General features: G+C 44.3%; 2 protein-coding genes across 3 annotated transcripts in view; both read right to left on the reverse strand.

Annotated features, from left to right (window-relative positions):
- Positions 1-3,988, reverse strand: part of LOC105529311 (butyrophilin subfamily 3 member A1-like) — a 12,573-nt gene extending 8,585 nt beyond the window's left edge. The window contains 2 exon segments of the mRNA XM_011966422.1: positions 289-566; positions 3,820-3,988. Coding sequence (XP_011821812.1) covers positions 289-373 — 85 coding nt within the window. The 5' untranslated portion in view covers positions 374-566; positions 3,820-3,988.
- Positions 3,989-12,215: 8,227 nt separating this feature from the next.
- On the reverse strand, positions 12,216-23,421 carry BTN2A2 (butyrophilin, subfamily 2, member A2). Of its 2 annotated transcripts, XM_011966420.1 has the most exons (8): positions 23,217-23,421; positions 22,620-22,731; positions 21,160-21,507; positions 17,921-18,202; positions 16,012-16,218; positions 15,513-15,542; positions 15,400-15,426; positions 12,216-13,862 (listed from the first exon to the last, which is right to left on the reverse strand). In XM_011966420.1, exons 2-8 carry the CDS (start codon positions 22,699-22,701, stop codon positions 13,270-13,272), a joined length of 1,569 nt encoding a protein of 522 aa, XP_011821810.1. In that variant the 5' UTR covers positions 22,702-22,731; positions 23,217-23,421; the 3' UTR covers positions 12,216-13,269. The 2 variants fall into 2 exon arrangements, with proteins under 2 accessions (XP_011821810.1, XP_011821811.1); XM_011966421.1 differs by lacking the exons at positions 17,921-18,202; positions 21,160-21,507 and having other exon boundaries at positions 22,620-23,398.

Below are 23,421 nucleotides of genomic sequence, written 5' to 3' on the forward strand. Positions count from 1 at the left end.
AGGCTGAGGCAGGAGAATGGCGCGAACCCGAGAGGCGGCGCTTGCAGTGAGCTGAGATCGTGCCACTGCACTCCAGACTGGGTGACAGAGTGAGACTCTATCTCAAAAAAAAAAAAAAAAAGAATATAGAGGGGGAAACCAATCTTAACAGAAGCACCATTTGTCTCTTAGTGACACGTGAACCCTCAGGTCAGGATAGACTTCAGGTATGGGAAGGAGTCAAAAGTCCTATGAGGACATAATCAGGTAATTGTCTGCTTCAGAAACAAGTGTGGAATCATTCCCTACCTGAGTGAGGCATGAGCAGCTGAAGCAAAAGGACGCAGACATGAAAGTTGAGAAGAAGGAAGGCCAGGAAATTTCCCATTTTCATTCATGCTTCATATCTGGAGACACCAGAAGGTGGGGGGTAGACTCTATGACCTGGAAGAAGCTATAGAATTCCAGATGGAAACCTCCACTTCCCTACAGTTAACTCAAGTATGGTGACCGAAGAAGATCTTACCTCTGCCAAAGATTTCTGTCCTTTACTGTCTTTACGTTTGAGTCCCAACATTGAAAACCACCTGCAAAAACATGTCTATGTGAAATGCACATCAGTTATTCGATCATAAAATCCTCACTCTACTGTTTGACAATATTCAGAATCCTATGACTTCCCCAAACTTCCCCTGCCAAGTCCAACCTACCACAATCCCCTCTGATTCATGCAGGACCCTCTTCGTTGGGCTCCCTGGTTCTACCAGGGTCCACTACTGTGGGTGTCCAACACTGTGGACTCCTCAAAGTCCCAACTCTTGGCCATCACCATGGTCAAGTCATGGACCAGTGGACTCCTGGTGGGATTCAGGAAGACTGCCTGGTGGGGGACCTGAAGTCTGTCAGGGGCTGAACCCACCACATTTAATCCAAGGCTAGTGATCAGACAGCTGCTAATAAGACCAGGCCTTACTTGTCTTTTCTTTCTTACCTTCATAAAGTCATTCAACAAATATTTACTGAGCACCCACAAGGGGCCAGGCCCACGATATAAGGTTTAGGGACACAAAGAGGATAAGCAATACGTAAAGGCTCTAAGATTCACAAGCTATTTGGTCTCAGACATCGGACAAAACCATTGGAACTTTATTTACTCATAAAATATCATGAAGTGTGAAACTTAGAATGTGCACAATTGGCCCAGCAATTCCACTTCCTGATGTCTAGTCCAGCAAAGTACTTGCATGGGTACAGAGAGAAGCCTCTGTGAGAATGACACTGCAGCACTATTTTTAAAGTATAAAAGTGGTAACCAACTGAACCAGCCACCCAACAGGAGACTGCTTAGAGGAATGATGGCTCATCCCTCAGAAGGAATTCAATGCAGCAGGTAAAAAGAGTTGATTTATTGTCATGAACCTAGATAATGGAGACACTCTAAGTGATCAAAAAGCATGTTGTAGAACTATACTAAAGATTCAATTGAAAAACAAAAGCAAAGCTATACATTTCTGCATAACTGTTTATGTAAATGCCTGAAAAACTCTCAAAAGATGCATGCTAATCTGAAGATCAGAGGCTAGTGAGTGAAAGGACTCTTGGCCTGTTGCTCCCTTTACTTTTAAAATATTGGAATGCTTTAAATGTAAAACTTTTCATGTATTACTTAACGATAATTATTATGAGTTACGATAGTGACAGGAACATATTAGCTGCTCAGTAAATACTAACTCCTCAACAGTTTCTTCCAAAACAAAGGAGCATGAGGCCTGCAGCCATAATCTCTCTCGCAGTTGGCCTGGGAGTGGCCTCTGTGAACAAGATCTGCAGAGGGAGGTGGGCAGGGATGTAAAGGAAACAAGGGAACAGAGATCTGAGCAGCCGGCCATGCTCCACACCTGCCTGGATCTTGCAACCACCCAGAGTAAACATTGCATTTCACCACATCTTTTGCTTCTGGAAACTGCTCTTTATGTTGCTATAGAGGGGGTATCATTTTTATTATCATTTTCTCTGAGTTAACACGTTCTCTGCTGTCCTTAGAGTGAGATATACATTTTTCTTCTTCTTTTTTTTTTTTTTTTTTTTGAGACGGAGTCTTGCTCTGTTGCCCAGGCTGGAGTGCAGTGGTGGGACCTCAGCTCACTACAAGCTCCGCCTTCCAGGTTTACGCCATTCTCCTGCCTCAGCCTCCCGAGTAGCTGGGACTACAGGTGCCCGCCACCTCGCCCGGCTAGTTTTTTTTTTTGTATTTTTTAGTAGAGACGGGGTTTCACCGTGTTAGCCAGGATGGTCTTGATCTCCTGACCTCGTGATCCGCCCATCTCGGCCTCCCAAAGTGCTGGGATTACAGGTTTGAGCCACCGCGTCCGGCCCATTTTTCTTCTTCTTAAAGGATATTTATTTTTTTTCCTCATTATAGTTAATATTGCAAATGAAAAAAAGCATAAAGGAATACAAGTTTAAGCAGTGGTGCATGCCTGTAATCCTTGCAATTTGGGAGGTCGAGGTGGGAGGAACCCTGGAGCCCAGAAATTCAAGAACAGCCTGGCCAACATAATGAAACCCCATCTCTACAAATCAATCAATAAATAAAATATCTATAGTAGTAGTCATATACTTTGGTAGTGAAAACGTAAATATTTCTGGAAGTATTTTGACTATGTATATATCAAGGGCCTTAAAAAAAGTTATATGCTTTACTAAGGAATGGCTATTAAAGAAAACAAAAAAGTTGTATACTTTGACCCAAAAGTTCCACTTTTAGGAATTAGTATTGAAGAAAAAAAAATCAGGAACTAAGACAAAAATTTATGTTTTAGGCTGTTCAATATAGTAAAATCTACAATAGCCAAATGCAGAAAAGAGAAATAGCCCAAACTAGGGAAATGTTAAAAAATAATTGTAAAGGCCAGGTGTGGTGGCTCACGCCTGTAATCCCAACACTTTGGGAGGCTGATGCAGGCAGATCACCTGAGGTCAGGAGTTTGAGACCAGCCTAGACAACATGGCAAAATTCTGTACTAAAATTCTCTACTAAAAATACAAAAAGTAGCTGGGCATGGTGGCATGCACCTGTAATCCCAGCTACCCAGGAGGCTGAGACAGGAGAATCGCTGGAACCTGGGAAACAGGCTGCAGTAAACTGAGAATGCACCACTGCACTCCAGCCTGGGCAACAGAGCAAGACTCCATCTCAAAAAAAAAATTGTATATTCATACAATGAAATAGGTTGTATCCATAGGTTTTGGGGAAATGATGAATAAAAGGAAAAACACATACTGTTCCTAAAAGATACAAAACAAGGTGTAATGTGTGGCTCTAACGTTGTTAAAATTATAAATAATTGCCCTTCATTACAAACACAACTCCTAAAGGCTTTTTGGAAATCTCTTTTATGACTGAAACATGCATTTTTTGTCTATCCCCCGCCTGTTGTATATGTATGCTGGTTCAGACTTTTCTATATTTTTAATATTTCTGAAATGAACAAATTTACATATGAATGTAAAAGGGACATCTCTTTTTAGAAATTCTTAGAATAGATGCCTTGAGTTGGCTAGAACAGATTTTAAAGATTTTTTGCCTTTTTGTGACCACAATACATTCTTAAGAACATGCAATTAGAATATTTCTTCACGAAACCCCAAACTCTGCAGGTCTTTATTCTTTACACTACTTCTCCCCTTTCCGTGTGTCCACATGTGTGTGTGCACACCCCCTCAGCCACATACCCCTTTCTCTGGGCAAGTACTCTCCCTGCATGCCCACTCTCAGCGATTCAGCCCGTGTCCTCCCAGGCATTGTAGCCCAGGCTCTAAACAACTTCCCCCGCTTACCTCTCAACATTCCTCTCTGAAAATCACAACCCACCGAAGAAAGGTGGTTAATAGTTCTCCATTCTTTCTATTATGGTTGAATCTCCACTTGGAAGAAAACAAAAGGAAAGCAGAGGCTGTCTGGTCATTGTGAGGAATAATCATCTCTTTTTGGAAGAATTAGTTTTTTGATTGGCTTAGAGGTGATGTTTCTCATCAGTTGCTGGGCAGAAACTACTGAGGAAGGTTGAAATGAAAACTGAAAGTATATTGGATTGTACACATTGAAGAAAAATTCCAGCCCTATCTCCCTTAGTGTTTACGTTTCTCTCTTTCATTCTTGCGTGTACATGTATATAAGTATTTCTATATATTTACTTATGTCTTTTTTCATAATAGAAATATTAGCAGTACAAAATGGGAAAAGATTTTAATGTGGCAAAGAGAGAAAGATGTGCACTAATTAAAATGCTATTGGGGCAGTTTGCTAACATTTGCTTGCATGAATATGGGTACATGCAGGAAGAGGAGATTTTACTAGAGTCAAATAAACGTATAAATGGAAAGAAAACGAGACACAATGCACTTTTTTTTTTTTGAAAGGGAGTGTCACTCTGTCACCCACGTTGGAGTGCAGTGGCAGGATCCCGGCTCACTGCAACCTCTGCCTCCTGGGTTCAAGCAATTCTACTGCCTCAGCTCCCTAATAACTGGTATTACAGGTGCTCACCACCATGCCCAGTTACTTTTTGTATTTTTAGTAGAGATGGGGTTTTGCCATGTTGGCCAGGCTGGTCTTGAACTCCTGAGCTCAAGTGATCCTCCTGCCTCAGATCCCAAAGTGCTAGGATTACAGGCTTGAGCCACCGCACCCGGCCAACAGTGCACATTTTTAAGTACTTCCAGCATCCAGGCATAGGATCTGTTAATAAATAATATAATTTTTCTGGTTTCCAGAGGCAGTGCTGCTTGACATGTTTTACCTTTTTCAGCAAATTTTTAGTGCAGGTGTTTCTGAGCATCTCCATTCACCTTCAGCTCCTGGTTTGTGCTACATTGTATTTTCCTGTGTATTTGTTTCTCATGCTGCCAGTGGAGTACATATTCTTTGAGGCCGGACTCTAGACAAACTGTGAATGCTGTCTCCGTAAGATGTCTGTGAAGCAAATTGGTTCTTCTTGTGGTCTAGGACCTCAAAACACACTTTCCGGGATTGCAAGTCAATGATCAAAGTTCCTAAGGCTAAGATGTGACTGCGGCTAGTGGAATTTAATTACATTGCAACAGTTTCAATTTAGACTGTGTGGCATCTGGTTGAGAAGGCTGGTCGCTTCTGGATCATGCATTTCCTGTTTCTTCTTGGTGATAAGACCTAATTTTCTTAGGTACAGCAACGTGCTGTTTCATCTCATAGATAGCAGAGGCCAAGGGACTAAGTTGGAACCAGTGGTTTGTAGGTGACAGTTGTGGTCTTGTGCTTCTCCCAGAGAACCTTCAAAGGATGGACCAAAATAGCTGGGAGTGTGAGGGTACACTCTCCATACTTCCTCTTCCTCTTGCCTACAAGGTAGACTTTTGACCTGGAGGTGCAGCAGCCCTCCTGGGACCATGAGGCAACCTTGAAGTTGGAAGCCACATGTAGAGACAGCAGAGAATGAAGTCAGAAGCAGTCTGGGGCATGAATGACATCTCTGAGGTGCCAGATCAGCCCTGGACTGCCACCACCTGAATTCATTTTACGTGAAAACAAAAAACAAAAAAAAAAAAACAAGGAAACCCTTGTTTTGTTTAGGCCAGTGGTGTTTCTGGTCTCTGTTATCAGGAGCAGAAGTACAAATTTTTTTCCTCTCCCTTTTTCCTCCTCAACAGTTTATCATAAAACTTCTAAAACATATAGCAAAGGTGAAAGAATTTTCAGTGAATACCAATTACCTACCATATAAATTATATTGATAGAGCTAATATTTTACTAAACTTTCTTACTTTATTATAATATTCCATATCACTATTAATTCCCTATCCATCTATTATCCTTATTTATTTGTTCATTTGCTTCTTTCTTTTTTTTTTTTTGAGATGGAGTCTTGCTGTGTCTCCCAGGCTAGCATGCAGTGGCATGCTGTTGGCTCACTGTAATGTCTGCCTCGCAGTTTCAAGCGATTCTCCTACCTCAGCCTCCCGAGTAGCTGGGATCACAGGCACCTGCCACTATACTCAGCTAATTTTTGTATTTTTAGTAGTTGGGGTTTTGCCATGTTGGCCAGGCTGGTCTTGAACTCCTGACCTCGGGTGATCTGCCTGCCTCTGCCTCCCAAAGTGCTGGGTTTTTAGGGGTGAGTACTGCACCTCATTTACTTATTTTTAAATTCATAGTCTATCAGAAGCTGTGTTGCTTGAAATTATGTCAGTGAGAACGATCACCCATCCTTGCCTGAAGGATCCAAATCACTTTGACACAAAGAAGCAGCTGAGGTGCTAAACTTCAGATTAGGAGTTTCTGGGCCCAATAATTCATATCTCTCAAGTTTGTAATTTCCAAAGTATCAGGCTCCTTGCTCCATTTCTCATACAGTTCTTCACACAGAACTCTGGGAAAGAAGTCTTGTGAAAGAAATGGATGTGAAATGGGGCAGAAATGAATTCAGTGACTCAACAAAGTTTTACTGAGAATCTATCATCTAGTAGGTCTCAGGCACTGAAGTTCAAAATTAGTGAGCAGAGGTTGCATAATGGAGTGGATAAGAGCACTAATTCTCAAGTCAGGTGGCCTGCATGACCTTGAGCCAGTTACCTAACTTCTCTGTGCCCCAGTTTCCCTATCTGTAAAATAAGGACAGTAACAGTACCTGACTTTTAGGGTTGCTGTTGTGAGGATGGAATGAGATAATGCATGCAGTTTGGTAACAACAGTGTATCAAAAACAGTAAGTCACAAGAATGTATGCTTAGTAAAATTGTACTCAGCTCTCCTTCAAGACCTAGGCCCTTGATGCTATCTTCTCTTTGTCTTTTACAAGACCTAGTGCAGTGTCCTGCATGCAATAGGTGTGGCAAAATGCCAAGAAATCTGTCTCCTTTATTTAGTTAGTCTCATCAACAAATGTCCATTTCTCATGGTTATTATGCCACCTCTTGTTGCCATTAAGAACTCTCATGAACACACATTTTCTTTATGCTGTATCTAGATACCTGTCAGCACGTCCAAGGCACACTGCCTTACTATGTACTGTCGCTAGGTTTTGTTTTGTTTTGTTTTCTATCTTTATCTGTTCTCATTCACAACTCATTAGCCCTGGAATCCAAAGCCAGTTAACTAATTACTCAAGGTCTCTATTCATTTGTCTGTAGGGTGGAAATGAGATCTGTTCCATAAGTTATTTAAGGAACAGTTAGCACAGGCCCTGCAAGTAGTAACCCTCGATGAATTTCATTGCCTTCCTTTCTGAAAGGTTCAATTCTGATCCCTGCATTGATGACTCCTAAATCCACTTCCCCTGGAGATAACATCAACAGATGTCTGCTGTGGAGTTGGACTTTTAGTGTGAAGATGAAGGGAAAATCTCCGAAAAGTTCGACATGAGAAAATATGTACGGTTGAAATATAAGTGAGGTAGGTGCAGGGAAGATGGGAGGTAGGGGGCGCCATTTACATTGTATACTATGGGATGATGCCTGCTGGGGTTGCACAATATATCCTGTCCTCATCGGTGGGCCAGATGTTAGGAGATAGGGAGACCAGGAAGGAAGCTACTGTGACACTCTAGGCAAGAAATGATGACTGCTTGGAGATGGGGGATAGGAGACTTTATTGATTACTAACATTAATACTAGGAAATACTTACATAGAACCTGCTACAATGTTGGTATTGTGCTTAGAGATTTACATGTATTAGTAAGACTCACAACAACCCTAAGAGGTAGAAACCTTATTTCCTACATTTAATAGATATAAAATCTGAGGTCCAGAGAGGTTAAATAACTCCGCAAGGTCACATGAGTAATTTCTTTCTAAGCTGGGCTTTGAGTTCAGGCTGTCTCACTCCAGAGTCTGTGCTCAAACCACTGAGCTGGACTACTGAAAGGAAGTACAAATAGCAGGACTTGGCTATCAGTCAGATGTGGTGGGTAAAAGAGAGCAAGAGAAGGCTAAAATGACTCTTAGGTGGTGTCACTCCTTCAGATAATAATGGGTAGGCAGGGCTGATGGGAATTTAGTTTTGGACACACTCATTGTGAGATGCTAGTGGGCACTGAGTTCAGGGAATGTGTGGGGCTGGAGACAGAAATGCAAGTGCCGGTGGGGTCTGGTTATGGGGTAGAGCTTTGAAAACGAATTAGACCTTGCAAGAACATATGTGGTGTGAAAAGAGAAGCCGGGACCAAAGCCTAAGGAATTTCAGCAGTTCTGGAGCAAGTGGAGCAAGAACTCTGAGAAGGATCTCCCTAGGAGTAGGGAAAGACCAAGAAGAGAGCCCTGGGGATTGATGAGGCAGATGTCACATAGGCAGGAACACCTACTCAGGCAGGTCTATGAAGAACTCAGGGTTGTCCGTAAAGAAAGGGCAGAAGTGTACAATGACTAGCAAGGCCCAGTGTCTCACAACTATAATCCCAGCACTGTGGGAGGCTAAGGCAGGAGGATCGCTTGAGCCCAGGAGATCAAGGCAGCACTCAGCTATGATCACACCACTGAACTCTAGCTTGGGTGATGGAGCAAGATCCTGTCTCTCTAAAAAGGGAAGCACAGGGGTGGCAGGGGAAAATAGAAATGTATAACGAATTTAATGGTTGGGAAACCATTAGAAACTGATAGAAACAATGCTTACGAGCCGAGAGTAGTGAATCTCTCCTGTAATGTAGCACTTTAGGAGACTGAGGCGGGCAGGTCGCCTAAGGTCAGGAGTTCAAGACCAGTCAGGCCAACATGGCAAAACCCTGCTCTACTAAAAGCACAAAAGTTAGCTGGGCATGGTAGCACAGGCCTGTAATCCCAGCTACTCAGGAGGCTGAGTCAGGGGAATTGCTTGAACCTAGGAGGCAGAAGTTGCAGTGAACCAAGATCACGCTGCTGCACTCCTGCCTGGACAACAGAGCAAAAGACTGTCTCAAAAAAAAAAAAAAAAAAAAAAAGAAAGAAAGAAAGAACAATGTTTTTGGTGTGGTACAGCAGTGGCCATCATCATGGCAGACAGTGTCTGATGGCCATGTATGTGTTCTCTTTCTGAGACTTTGCTTGTATGGAAGTAGAGACCTAGAGAGAGGCTAGCACAGTCGTATTGCCCAGGGAAAGGGGATGCAGGGCAGGGAGAACCTTGAGCTTCTTATATGGTGTAGCCAACAGAGTCTGGAGTGGACCCCTTATGATTACTTTTTTTGCAGTTTGCAGCCTGTACTTTCCCTGAGTTTGAGCTGAACCTGTGGCTTGCTGCTAACCAATAAAATACGGCAAAACTGATGGGATGTCCCTTCGATGACTACATTATGTAGTATAAGACTCTGTCTTGCTAGCTGACCCATTCTAGAGGCTCTATCTTCCTAGCTGGCTATGAAGAGGAAAGTAGTCATCATCGGAAATCTACACAGCAGGGAGCTGAGGAGGCCTGTAGGAGCTGAAAGCAGCCTCCAGCTTCAGCCTGCAGGGAGTTGGGGCTTTCAGTCCTACAACTGTAAAGAAATGAACTCTGTTAACAACCTGAGTGATCTGAAAAGAGGACTCTCCCACAGTCGAGGCTCTAGATGAGGCTACGGCCTGGCCAACACCTTGACTTTTGCTCTGTGAAGTTCTGAGCAGAGAAGCTCACTAAGTTCTGCCTGGACTTCTGACCCATAGAAGCTAAAATGATAAATGTGCGCTGTTTTAAACCACTAAGTTTGTGGTAATTTGTTATGCAGCAATAGATCACTAATGCATTAAAGTGAAACAGGCAGTGGCAGCAAACATGAAGATAAAGAAGATAAAGAGAATAACTTGTGTTTATAGCCCTGACCTGTTGCCTGGACTACATATTTATTATTGACTGGCTTACTCTACATCTCCACAGGAATCTCTAGTAAGCTCCTCCACCTGAACATATCCAAAACTGACCTTTGGATTCTATGCTGGCTCCTCCCCTGGCCTCCAAAACCTGCTTCTCCTTCAGTTTCCTCATCTCAGTAAGTGGCAACTCCATCTGTACAGTTTCTTTGGACCAAAACCTGTGGTCACCCTTGATGGCCTCCTTTTTCACACCCCACCCATAAGTTTATCAGCAAAGTCTTTTTACTCTGTCTTGAAAATAAATCCAGCATCATAACATTTTCATGGCTCCTCCCTGGTACAAGTCATCTGCATCTTTCCCCTGGATCACTGCAGTAGCTCCCAGCTGGGTCTTCAGGCCTCCATCCACCAGCCCTACCCACAGCCCATATCAGTCTAGCATGTGAAGTAACTTCTTAAAACCTAAGTAAGTCCAGTCCTTTTTCTGCTCAACCTTCTTGTGGCTCCCCTCTCAGAGGTAAAGCCCAGGTCAGCATGATGACTTTCAAAGCCATACGTGATCTGGCCCTTAACCCCCTCTGGTCTTGTTACCTCCTATTCTCCTGGTTACCCTGTGTGCTCTGCCAACCCCAGCCTCATTACTGTTCTTCACACAAACCACAGTGCTTCTGACTCTGTGCTCTGGCACTGCTGTTCTCTCAACTCAGAATGTTTTTCTCCCAGGTATTCTGTGCCTCACTCCTATTGCTCATTACCACCCTTTTAGAAGTTGTGATTTCCTATATTCCTTCCCCAATTTATTTATCTCCTGATCAGTTATCATCATCCAACACACCATATATGTTGCTACTTATTTTGTTTTCTGTCTGTCTTCTACAACCATAAGGAATGGGACTTTATGCTTTGTGCACTTCTCTGCCCCCAGTACCAGGAACACTGATTGGCATGTAGTTAGTACTCATTGATTTTTGTTGAATGAATGAATGAACTAAACACAGAAGTCCTAAGGGAAACTGGAGAGTGAGGGTCCAGGGTGTGGATGGAGAATTAGCCTGACACAGGGGAAAGGATACCTGCTTCTTAAATCAGAGAAAATAGATGAGGAGGGGCAGGAGCAGGTCAGGGCACCAGCAGGAAATTTGGAATCTCCTCCTCCTATTTTCTCTCTGAGGTTGAGGGAGCCCTAATGAATGTCATTAGTGTCCCTCCAAAAGAGACCCTAGAGATCTATCTTTATCCTTCGCCATGTGAACAAGTCTATGGGCCCTCACCACACACCAATATGCTGGGGTGTTGATCTTAGATTTCCCAGCCTGCAGAATTGCAAGAAATAAATTTCTGTTGTTTACAAACTATTCAGTCTTGGTGGTATTTTTGTTATAGCTGCCCACATAGGCTAAGACATACACATAAACATAAACAACCTTGCTTTCCATCTTTACAAATCGGTATTGAAAAAATCACTCCTGATTCTTTCAATATTGTGTCTATTTGTAACTACAGTAATAAAATTTTTGATTATTTAAAATTTTTCAGTCCAATTGGATTACGGAATTGTCTAAAACCTAAAATACTACCATTCAAGCCAGAATTTTAGATGCCTGATTGTATTAGTCAGGGTTCTCCAGAGAGACAAAACCAATACGATATAGATATAGATATAGATACACATACAGATATAGATATAGATACAGATTTATGAGCAGGCATTTATTAAGGAAATTGGCTCATGTGAATACAGAGGCTAAGAAATCACACAACAGCCTGTCTATAGGCTGGAGACCCTGGGATGCTGGTAGCACGGCTCATTTGAAGTCCGAAAGCCTCACAGCCAGGGAAGATGATTGTGTAACTCTCAGTCCAAAGCCAAAGGCCTGAGAACCCAGGGCCTCCTGGTACACGTCCTGAAGTTCAAAGGCCAGAGAGCCAGGAGTTCTGATGTCCAAGGGCAGAAGAAGAAGAGTGTCTCAGCTCCAGAGGAGAGAAGAATTTGCCTTTCCTCTGCCTTTTGGTTCTATTGGACCCCTAGTCAATTGGAGGGGAGAATTTCCTACTGACTCACATGCCAGTCTCTTCTGGAAACACACTCACAGACACACCCAGAAATAATGTTGTACAGTTGTCTAGGTATTCCTTAATCCAGTCAAGGTGACATCTAAAATTAACCAGCACATGGATTAACTTCCAGGATCCACTATTCTAGTTTCCAAATGTGGTCTTGGGATTCCTAGGGAGAACTCTGATGTACTCTTAAGGAGTCCCCAGTGTTAGTACTATTTTCACAATAATAATAATGAAACATTGATCGTTTTTCATCTCGTTATTTCAGTAGGGTGCAGTAAAGTTTTTTTGAGCCAATATGACCCATGATATACCAATAGGTTTAATATAAAGACAGATATGAGAATACAAACATCTTCTATTAAGCCAGACATTAGATTTGGAAAAAGTGAACCAGTGTCACACTTCTTGTTCTTTTATTTGGACACAATAGATTGCTTTTTCACAAAACATCCTGTTTATATTAACCTATAATTGATTTATTCATGCTATTTTAATATGAATTAAAAGATAACATTCTAAATTTTTGTTTCAATGTCAAATGCCATAAATATTAACAAATATTAACCCAAATAAACAAAAGCTCTCTAAGGTCCTCAATAATTTCTAAGTGTCTAAAGACATAATTAGATCAGGAAGTTTGAAGCCACTGGTGTCCCCATTGAATCTGAATGCTGACCTAGACCAGGTCCAGTACTTCCCTGCTCGACCAGGGCCTCAAACCTCAACCACACTCAGGGACTAAGTACTTACTCCTTGTTTATTGCAGGCACATGTGAGCCAAACCACATCCACATGAGTCCATGTTCTTCATTCATCTTTGTCCCAGGTCCAGGCCTGTGGGTGTGTGTTGTGGAAATCCTGGGGTTGGGTGGAAATGAGCCATCATCTCCCAGGACCCTTTAGCTGCTATGGTGGGACTTAGCCATCCTTACAACCTTGGTGCCTTCCAGCTCTCTGGTTCCACTTCCTCTATCTCTGACCTGCATATCTGGTTCCCTCTACCCTCTGGTGGTCCTGTGGATTCCTCTCTCCTCTCTCATCCTGGCGAATCCTGTTAGCCTCATTCCAAGTCCACAGCATCTGGTGCCAACTGGCATATTGGGCTCAATATGGTTGTCCTGATGTTCAGCAGCAGGTTTGCTGCCCAACAGCTTCTCTCACTTTTTTCTTGGCTGGGAGCTATGAAACAACTAGTTCCCTATGCCTGGATCCCATCCCATAATTACAAGCAAAGGAACTGCTAAAGCCACAGCCTAGTGAGGAGGAGAAAATTGGGGCTGAGGGTTGGAGTGGGTGTGAAAAAGGCAGCTGGAAGATGTTCTCTTATGTGACCAGAGGGGAGGAGGGCGTGTCTTCCATTAGGAGTGTTGTGCAGTGGCTGCTGAGATGACCAGGGCTTATCTGCATGGCTGTGAGACCAGGGAATTGATTCTATAGGCTCTCCTGGGTCCCCACTCTGTGAAGTGTCAGGCCCTCTTCAGGCACCGTGACCCCATTCGCTCCTGTGAGTGCAGGGCAGATGAAGATGGGGCTGTCATCAGACCCTATCCTGAAGAAGGGCCTCACAGGCACAGAAAATGCTGAACGGGGACATGTGTAGATGTGCGATCTGTCCCTCATGTTGTAGAAGGAGACATCTCCAGCTTCATAGTCCAGGAAGACACCCACCCGGCAAAGGGACTCCTTCAAAGGGAGAATCCTATCAGGGGAGGACAGGGCCTGGTATTGGTTTCCAAACATCTCCAGGGTCCAGAAGCCATTCTGAGGAATCAGCAGGACCTCCCCTTTCCTCTCAACACTGTCTCTGCAGACCCCCACAGTCCACACCATCACGTTTTCCACCTCCACCTCCCAGTAATGTTTCCCTGAGGCGAAGCTCTCCCATCCCAGGACACAAGGCTGACTGTCGAATCTCTCTGGGTTGTCAGGCACTCTCTGCCTGTAGGGGCCCCGTCTCACACTTCTCCGGTCCTCTGACAGGAAGAGCTCGGGATGAGCGGTGTCTGGATCCAGGATCACATCAGCTGCAGAGGAAGTCTCAGGTTTAGGCCTGGGGTCTCAGGAACCCTGGGGATTGTGTGGTTCCTGGTCCCCAGAGAGGTCTCAGAAAGCTGCAGGGGGTTCCCCATGTAGTGGCTGTTTCCATAAAGGTCCCCTGATCCCAGGCAGCTCATACCCTGAGAATTACTGAAGCTGTACTTCTATCTCTCCAGAGACAGAAGCAGCACCCCCAGGTTGAGAAGAATTGTGGCTCTATGAAGTCCAGAGAGTTTAGGAAATGAGCCAAAATTAGTGGTTCCCAGTTTTTCTCAGCATTCTAAGCTCTGATTCCTTTTCTATTCAAGACATGTGATCTCTGGGACTTTAGTTAGAAACTTTCCAACTTTGCTTAAACCATCACAGAAGCTTTATCTCCTGTTGTTCCACCACACTCCTCTCAATGATCAATTAAGTGAGTCTCTCATTACACACTGTCCTAGGTGGTGAAGGACCTCTTCATTGGTCCTATAGGTTGTTTTAATAGGTGACAACTGATTTACGTGACTGACAAGGACACCCTTCAAAGGATAAAGAAGGAGAATAAATGTGTACAAAAGAAAACCTGGTGCCTGAGGGGCGTGTGGGCAAAGTTAGGGAAGAAATACTTCAATCCAGTTTTGCTTTAACAACATGGGTCTAACGTCTACCAAGATGACTTCTCCCATACAGGAAATGCAGGAGCTGAGCATTCTGCAAACCTCTACCATCTGCATGTATTCTTACTAATTCAGTCTACCTTTCTACTGCGTTACAATGATTTTCTCCTTTCCGCAAGTTGATATGTCTGATTGTGACAAGTTGTGATTGTGTCCCAAAGTGACAGTGGCAATTTTGAAACTCACCAAAGAGGAAAGGTCCATGGGCCCTGGTATCTGGTAAAGCTTGGATTCTTTGGTGCTGACAGACAGAGGTGCCGAATCACGAGATGAGAACTCACTGAAAGTGGGCGATTGGTTTCTCTGTGCTCTCCCACTCACCCTCCCACTCACCTAAATCCCCTCCCCTGGCAGACTACATGCAGAATATCAGTGCTCTCTTAGAAGCAGAAAGGTATTTCTTGCTGCCTATTTGCACACCACTGCATCAGGCTTATTGGGGAGCCTTATGGCCTCTTCCTCACGTGGGTCTTCAACTGTGCACAATCTGTAGCATCCCCAGGATATAAATTGCTAAGACAGCATTATCTTCTTTCAAACTGATCCAGAATCAAAGAGCAATAACTTCTGAAATGTAACTCTTGGGGAGGCTACCATGCATGGGAAACCTTTGGTAATCACGCATCAAGTTATTCCAAAAGAGAAAGGGTCCTGGGACGTAAACTGCAGGGTTCATTAAGAGCTGCTGGGATTCCCTGACAGAAAAGCCATGATGCATCATTGCTGGGACACTGTTGATGAACTGACCCCAGTTCCCTATTGTCCCCACCTAGCCCTGGGCCCCTTGCTCATCTCCTCTAAGAAGTCCTGTTAGCTGGCTAGTGAGGAGAAAGCTGAGATCTGAGAGAACGACAGAGGCACTCACCAGCGTGTAAGACTGTTCTTCTCCATCCTGCAAGGGACAGACAGAGGCGAATGTCATGAGATGCTACTAAGTAAACAGAACACAAATTGTACACAGAGTAGTTCAGGAAAGGCTAAACTTATGCAATTCTTCTTGAAGTTGCTCTGAAAACAAAATACAGAAACAAAATCATGTCTTCAACAGAAGAACTAAGAGAAATTGAGCTTGTATTAAACAATGTAGGAACCGTTCTTTCTATGAACACTAACATCACCCTTCCCTTATGCCTAGGGAACAGTCAGAAACCAGCAATGACGTATGATCAGACGGCTGGGGAGTATCAGTACATTGTTAGATTTTTGTCTGAACTTTTGTTCAGCCATGTAGTGCTGCATATAGCCAGGTGAATGAATGCAATGTGTGCAGCATGGAAGAAAGAAAGCTCTGAATGATTACTTCTTATGACATGAGAGTCCCAAGCCCTTATTGCTGCTGCTGTGCATTTCCTCTCTCTTCCCCAAGCCGGTACCTGTGAGAGCTGTGGCCTTTCTATGACAGTCAATTGTCCTCCTACTTATTTAACTTTTTAAAATTTCTTTCTATTTTTCCATACTTTCTTTCCAAATTCCTTACGTGCAATTTCTTTTTCCTCTTGTTCAACTTCCTTTTCCCCTGACAGAATCTTTTTTTCCCTTTGAAGTTTCTTGATGCAACAGATGCTCACAGCCATGAAGATGATGAAAACAGCCAGGATGACAGCCATGGACACCATCCAGGGAGATGTGGTCAGGATGACAGCCAGGGCCACCATCCACGGAGATGTGCTGGGCATAAAGGATTCTGAAAAGGCAGTCAGAAAAGTCCACTTAGTTTGAAATAGAACATCCGGATGAGAGTGCCCCTAAGAGCACATCTGATGAGCTCCTCAGCCACCTGCTCTGTTGGCTTCTCCCTCAGAAACCTCAGATGGAGAAAGCGATGCTGGCTCAACACTGGCTAACGCCTCAGTGACTGCCAGAGCCGGGCCGAGAAGGGGGCAAAGCAGAAACATCTGGAATCACCATGGAAAGGACCAGGGTGCATAAAGCTAACCAGCCATGCTGAGTCAGCACAGCCACTACTCTGCCTCAAGCCACCATCACTCATGTCTGGAATACTAGAGTGTCCTCCTTCTTGTTCTGCTCTATTCTGTAATCTGTTCTCAGCAGAGCAGCTCTAGTGAGATCATGTTAATTATTTGCTCAAAACCTTCCAATGCTTCCTGTGTCACTCACTCTAAAAGCCAAGGCCTGTTTGTGGCCTGTGCTGCCATATATAACGTAGTTGCATCACCTCTGTGAATTCATCTCCCCCAACTTCCTGAACTCACTCCATTTCAGCCACACCAGCATCACCTCCTGGGAGTCCTGGAAACTGCCAGACACGTTCTTTCCTCATGCCCTTTACATATGCTCTTCCTGTACCTTGGTTGCTCAGTCCTTAAGCATCTGATGGTTCCTTGCCTTGATTGCTCAATTTCCATCTTTACAGTGAAGTCTTCCCTGACCACCTTGTTAATAATTATGATGCCTCACACTCCTGGAACTCTCTATTTTCTCTTTGCTTAATTTTTCCTACATGATCATCACTATGTGATAGAATATATAGATAATTATTTATTTAATCATTTGTTTCAATTATTTCATATCTTGCTCTCTCTCTCTCTCCCTTTTTTGCTTTTTCTTTTTTAAGAGAGAGTCTCACTCTGTCGCCCAGGCTGGAGTGCAGTGGCGTGATCTCGGCTCAAACTCTGCCACCCAGGTTCAAGCGATTCTCCCGCTCAGCCTCCCAAGCAGCGGGGATTACAGGCGCCTGCTACTGCACTCGGCTAATTTTTGTAGTTTTGGTAGAGATGGTGTTTCACCATCTTGGCCAGGCTGGTCTTGAACTCCTGAACTTGTGATCCACCGCCTTGGCCTCCCAAAGTGCTGGGATTGCAGACATGAGCCATCGTGCCCGGCCGCTGTCTCTCTCTAGAATATGACCTCCTTGAGGATAGAAATTTTGATATATTTTGTTCAATTATTGACCCTTGGTTTCCAGTACAGTCTTAAACATAAGAAATGCTTGTTGAACATTTGTTGAATACATTTATGAATGTCTGTTGATAGGGAATTTCCCCAACTCTGTCCTTTGGGAAGTCCCATAGACAGGAAGGGATGGCAGCATACAGGAATGCCAAGTGTAGACAGTCACCCATCCACACTACTCTCCGTGTTTGATGGTTGTCCTTAATATTTTACAATTGTTGCAGCATAAAGACCTAATCAAGAAAAAAAGACCAGGTTTACCCTCAGAGAAGAGGCTCCTACTCTTGTGTTTTGGGACTCTTTGAATCTCCCTTTGTGAGGAGGGGAGAGGCCTCAACTCAGCTGCAGTCTCCAGCTCCTCAGAGCCCAGGACAATTCTACCCACACTACTGTCTACATCCCCACTCTGGGCTCCTTCTGTGTGCTGAGGATCCTGCATACACTCGATAGGTCTCAGAGGGCAGAGAACTAACCTGGAATAAAAATGACAGTTTCCTTCTCCTGGCTGAGCAGGGTGTTGTTGACAGAGCAGGATACATTCCTCACAGACTTGTCTCTGATGATCACAGCTGTGGTGACCATGAAGAGGCCGTCTGCATCAGCGATGGAAACCTCCTTCAGGGCGGGCACGATCTCACTGTAGGGGTCCCTCCACACTGTGAGTGGCTCTGGGTACCACCCTCTAGATATGCACTCCAGCCAAATGCTCCCATCCTCTTGGACCTTGATTTCAATGAGGGGCTTAGAGCCAAGGCCTGGAGAGGGAGAAGGGCTCAGTCAAAAGGCAGTGGTGTCTTAGCCCCTACTGCACCTTGAAGGAAGGATGCTAGAAAGACCCCTGGTTTTGGAGAACATCAGGAAAGCAATATGCAAAATAAATTGTGAGATCTCTAAGAGAAAAGATCACATTGCACACTTTTCTTTATGCTCCACCTGAAGGCCCCATCACAGCACCAAGCATCTATCTGTCTGCTATAAATGCTTGCTGTGCGATTTATTCTGGCAAAGACTAATTTTCTCACTCCCAGGAGGGTGTGTCCAAATTCTCAACAGGCAGGTTGAGAATTTCACTTTCTGTCCTGGGATGACTTCTCTGCAGACCTCAATTTCCTGAAGCTCTAAAATAATACACTGATGACAGAAACCTACCAGGTTGGCAGAATCCCTTTTTTCCCTTTTTTTTTTTTTTTTTTTTTAATGTAGAGATGCAGTTTTGCCATGTTGCCCAGGCTGCTCTCAAACTCCTGAGCTAAGGCAATTCACCTGACTTGACCTCTCAAAGTGCTGGGATTACAGGTACGAGTCATCATGCTCAGCCTTGGCTAAATCTTAAGAAACTTTTTGTACCAAAGTCACTGACACTTCTGTCTGGTTCAGGGCCTCACATCATCATGGCTATCTACCTCCATAGGAGGTGATGGTTTTTAGGAGAATGGACCGAGCTAGCTGGCAAAGCCAACTCTTATTCTAATTCACAGTTGTTTACTTCCCAGAGGTTCCACCCAATAGAGAATTTTCTTATAGTTCTTTGAGAACATCAATGTATTAGAAATATCTGGATGCCCCTGGGATCTTAAGATAACCATATCGCCTCCTTAATGTCAGAGATCATCACCAAAAATCCTAATAATTCAGGCTCATCCTAAATATATTCTATCTTTACTAGAATCTTCAATGAAAGAGAATACCTGGAGTGAGAGAGCTGCAAAAGCATGGTCCTGGGAGACCCTTCAGCTGTGTTTGACCATCCAAACTTCTCCTGAATAATTCCTTTGTAAAGTCTCCCAACAAATTATATTAAAGAAAGAAAATTAAAGCAATCACTTAAGCCTAGTGCTTTCTGCTCTGTTTAATTTTTGTCAGGAGAAAAAAACTAGTTGTGCATTTGAAGGCTCACACAGAAATCTTGAATTAGAAAAGAAATTAAAATACCTCAGCAAATTGGAAAACAAACTCCTACAAAACATTCCATGGGTTCAATACAGGTAACATGACACAATAGATTTAAGGGAAAGATCAGCCACCAACCAATCCAACAAGCAGAATACAATAAGCAAGCAAACAAAAAGTCCTACAGCAACCCAGTTCAGACTGGGGAAGGTCAGGACAGGGTTGATTTTACAGAGAAAGAGTAGTGGGTCCCTGCCACATAGAAACCATTCATTACTGGGCAACACTGCAGTGCTGCTGTGAACACAGTCATGACAATGGGTCAAGAAGCCCTCCTTCCACGATGTTCTGTTTTAATCAGATGTAAGGTTGCCTTTGTGAGTAGCAAAGATGGGGTCTCCTACCTGTTATGATTTGGGGCCTCCTGGGAAGAACCCAATTTCCTAGTCCTTGCCTCCACAGGTCTGATGGACTGAAATGCCACCATGAATTATTCTGCACCTTAAAGGCTTTTTCAGTCCTGAAATATACCTTTTAAAGCAAAATACACTAACCCTAAGACTGAGGTAATCACTTAGTGTCACTTTAACAAACTCTTAGAAATCCCAGTTTAAGCGCATTTCTATGCTGGAGCCTTGCCAATTTTTTCCCAGCTAAATTCTTAGTCTTTCTCTGTGGAGTTAGCAGGAATTACATATAATTTTGCTTCTGTATTTAGTTGTGCTTTAATAAAATCACCTATTTACAAGTAAGTCACTCTCTCTGCAATCAGTATTTCAGGAAAGAAGAAAATGTCAAGATTAATATTTATCGAAAAATAAGATTTCATATGTCGTAGTTCTCTGGGCAGTTCTTATTGATTCTGATTGCCCCAGGACAATTTTTGACAGTGTCTCCTTTCACTCTCAGAAGTGCACAGTTCAATGCCATGGCAGGCATAAGACTTTCTTTTCCGAGATTAATTATTTTCCCCCGCTCATGGCCTCAGCTGAGGAATGAGTGTGCTTCTGAAGAAGTGAAGCCCAGGCTGGGCGTGATGGCGCACACCAGTAATCCTAGCACTTTGGGAGACTGAGGCAGGTGGATCACAAGGTCAGGAGTTTGAGACCAGCCTGGCCAACATGGTGAAACCCCGTCTCTACTAAAAAAAAGCAAAAATTAGCCAGGCATGGTAGCGCATGCCTGTAATCTCAGCTACTCAGGAGGCTGAGGCAGGAGAATTGCTTGAACCCAGGAGGTGGAGGTTGCAGTGACCCGAGATCGCACCACTGTACTCCAGCCTGGGCAACATAGCAAGACTCTGTCTTGAAAAAAAAAAAAAAAGAAATGGGCCGGGCGCGGTGGCTCAAGCCTGTAATCCCAGCACTTTGGGAGGCCGAGATGGGCGGATCACGAGGTCAGGAGATCGAGACCATCCTGGCTAACACAGTGAAACCCCGTCTCTACTAAAAAATACAAAAAACTAGCCGGGCGAGGTGGCGGGTGCCTGTAGTCCCAGCTACTCGGGAGGCTGAGGCAGGAGAATGGCGTGAACCCGGGAGGCGGAGCTTGCAGTGAGCTGAGATCTGGCCACTGCACTCCAGCCTGGGCGACAGAGCGAGACTCCGTCTCAAAAAAAAAAAAAAAAAAAAAGAAATGAAACCCATAGCTTAGCAGAGCAAACCCACTCATGTGGCCTTTGTGCAGGAGGAAGCCACTCTATCTGTGGAAAGGGGACTCCAGATAGATATCCGTTGGTCTGCAATGGGCCTGAGGTTAAGGGAGAAATTTTCCCCAAAAGTGACACTGTGCAAAAGTAATAAAGCCAAATGAAGTGATGCACCTGCCACCACGAGGTGCAGGATGGCCTCATCGTAGGACCTGCCTTCTTGGAAGTAACAGCGGTAGGTGCCGTTCTCCTGGGTTGTGACGTTGTGTATGACCAGGGCCACACTGCCCCTGCTGATGTCTTTGCTCACAAAGGTGGTTCTTCCTCGGTACTCCTCCATCTGCTCCTCTGTTCTCTCTCTCCCACCCTTATACACAAACACTGTGGGGGAGAACTGAGACCGGAACCACCGCACCTCCATGTCCTCAGCATTTTTCTCGGGTGACAGATGGCAGCGTAACGTAGTGTTTTCTCCCACCATGGCCAGGATGGGACTAGCTGGCCCCACGACGGTAAACTGGGCTGTTCAACAAAGGGGCAGAATCAGACAAAGACACCAGTTATCACATCTTTAAGGCAAAAAAAAAAGAAAAAAATTCCAGGGACAAAAGGAAGCAGATATTCCAAGGCCACAGGGGTTCTTGGGCTGAGAACCCTTCTGGGGACCAGTAGCTGTGGCTGGTGGGCAGCACCCACCCCTGGAAGCAGTAACTATTGAGGCTGCTCCTGCTTCATGAAGGAAACATTGGGGAGCCCGCCCTGGGCACCCTGTGCCACTGAGATTTTCCTCCATTCTGCAATCTAGCACTGTGCCTGAGTGTAGTGTAAACTTGAACTGTCCATTAGGGCAGTGTTAATAGTGAACACTTAGTGTTAACAATTAGTGTTAACTATCCACTAGACATTTAACAGTTCCAATTGAAATGAACTCTAAGTGTAAAACACATACAGATTATAAAGATTTAAAATTTCAAAATGTCAAATATCTCATTGGTAATAGTTTCTATTAACTAAGCATTTAAATATTGATATTTGATTATATGAAACAAAATATATTATTAAAACTTATTTCAAGTATGTTTTTACCTTTTAAAATAAAAAGTAGACTAGGCACAGGGTCTTGTGCCTGTTACTGCAGATATTTGGGAGGCCAAAGTGGTAGGATCCTTAACAGCTAGGAGTTTGAGACCTGCCTGGGCAAATAGTGAGACCCTGTCTTTACAAAAAATAAAACTTGAAGTTGAGTGTGGTGGCCCTTGCTTGTACTCTCCGCTACTTGTGAGGCTGAGATTGGGAGGATCCCTTGAGCCCACGAGTTCCAGGTTACGGTGAGTTATGATCTCATTCGCCATCTGCTTCATTCCAGCCTGGTGACAGAGAAATACACTGTCTCTTAAATAAATAAACAAATAAATAAAAAGTTAAAAAAATTTTGAAAATTTGCACTTGTATATGCACTTGACCTTTGTGTCTCACTGTATTTCTTTTGGACTGTGCTGGTGTAAATTCAGTGAACATGTTCAGAATGAAGCATAAGTCAACAACCCCACAGTCCTTCCTTCTTTCCCTTTGCAGACTACAGGGTTGATGTTCCTTTCTGAGAGGTGACAGCAGCAAGTGGCACACATCCCTACCTGAGACCAGTGCACACAGGCTGAGAAGGAGGAGGAGGAGGGAGGCTGGCAGGGAGAAGTGCAGGGCAGCAGCTGGTTCCATGAGCACCCAGGGCAGGCAGGGACCAGAGGCCTAGGGTTACAGAGGAGGAAAATCAGCCTAGGAGTCTTGGTACCTCGGTGCTGGTCGAGTTCAGCCTCTCTTGTCACTCAAGTAAGTCTCATCGGTGCCCCAGCTTCTGGGAGTCGCTTGCATATCTCAAGGCTCAGGTATCTCCCGAGAGAGGGATTCCTTAAACATTCCATGAAGTAAGCCATCAATGCAAAGATCAAGGGGGCCGTTTTCCACCTTCCTCAGCTCACTTCTCTGGCCAGAGTCCGGTTTCTTTAGTTGTCCCTAGATTCTTTCACACCCTCCTCCCTCCACTTCCCTGTCCCCGAGACCCAGGTCGGGACACTCGAGGTAAAGCCAGGAGAGGCCGCGCCTCCCCACCAGTGTGGCCTTCCTCTCTCCCAGGACCCCCTCTCTTGTCCAGAGCAGATCCCGCTCCCCGCACCTACCGTCCCCACCCCGGAGCTGTAGCGCTTCCCCTCCCTTTCCTACCTTCTAGAATTAACCTCTATTTTTCTTTTCCCCTGTGATCCTCACATGACGATTTTCCGATACAACTCACCCATGGGCACAGTCACCACCAGACAACAAAGCATCCCAAAGAGAAGAGAAAAGTTTTGTTCACCTCCCATTAATTGCGATGTTTGGAGTTGCGGGACCCGGGATCTGGGACCTGTTGCCCGGGTGTCCTAAAGTCCCAAGATTGCCACT

The sequence above is a fragment of the Mandrillus leucophaeus genome, unplaced genomic scaffold, assembly GCF_000951045.1.
Source record: "Mandrillus leucophaeus isolate KB7577 unplaced genomic scaffold, Mleu.le_1.0 Scaffold760, whole genome shotgun sequence".
Lineage (NCBI taxonomy): Eukaryota > Metazoa > Chordata > Mammalia > Primates > Cercopithecidae > Mandrillus > Mandrillus leucophaeus.

Bases quoted from the DNA above. Each gene is read 5' to 3' on its own strand.
- BTN2A2 (XM_011966420.1), bottom strand. From the start codon at position 22,701: ATGGAACCAGCTGCTGCCCTGCACTTCTCCCTGCCAGCCTCCCTCCTC. The intron at 21,508-22,619 runs GTAGGGATGTGT...TTTGTTGAACAG, and splicing joins CCTGTGTGCACTGGTCTCAG to CCCAGTTTACCGTCGTGGGG. The intron at 16,219-17,920 runs GTTAGTTCTCTG...CTGCCTTTTCAG, and splicing joins AACTGTCATTTTTATTCCAG to AATCCTTTATGCCCAGCACA.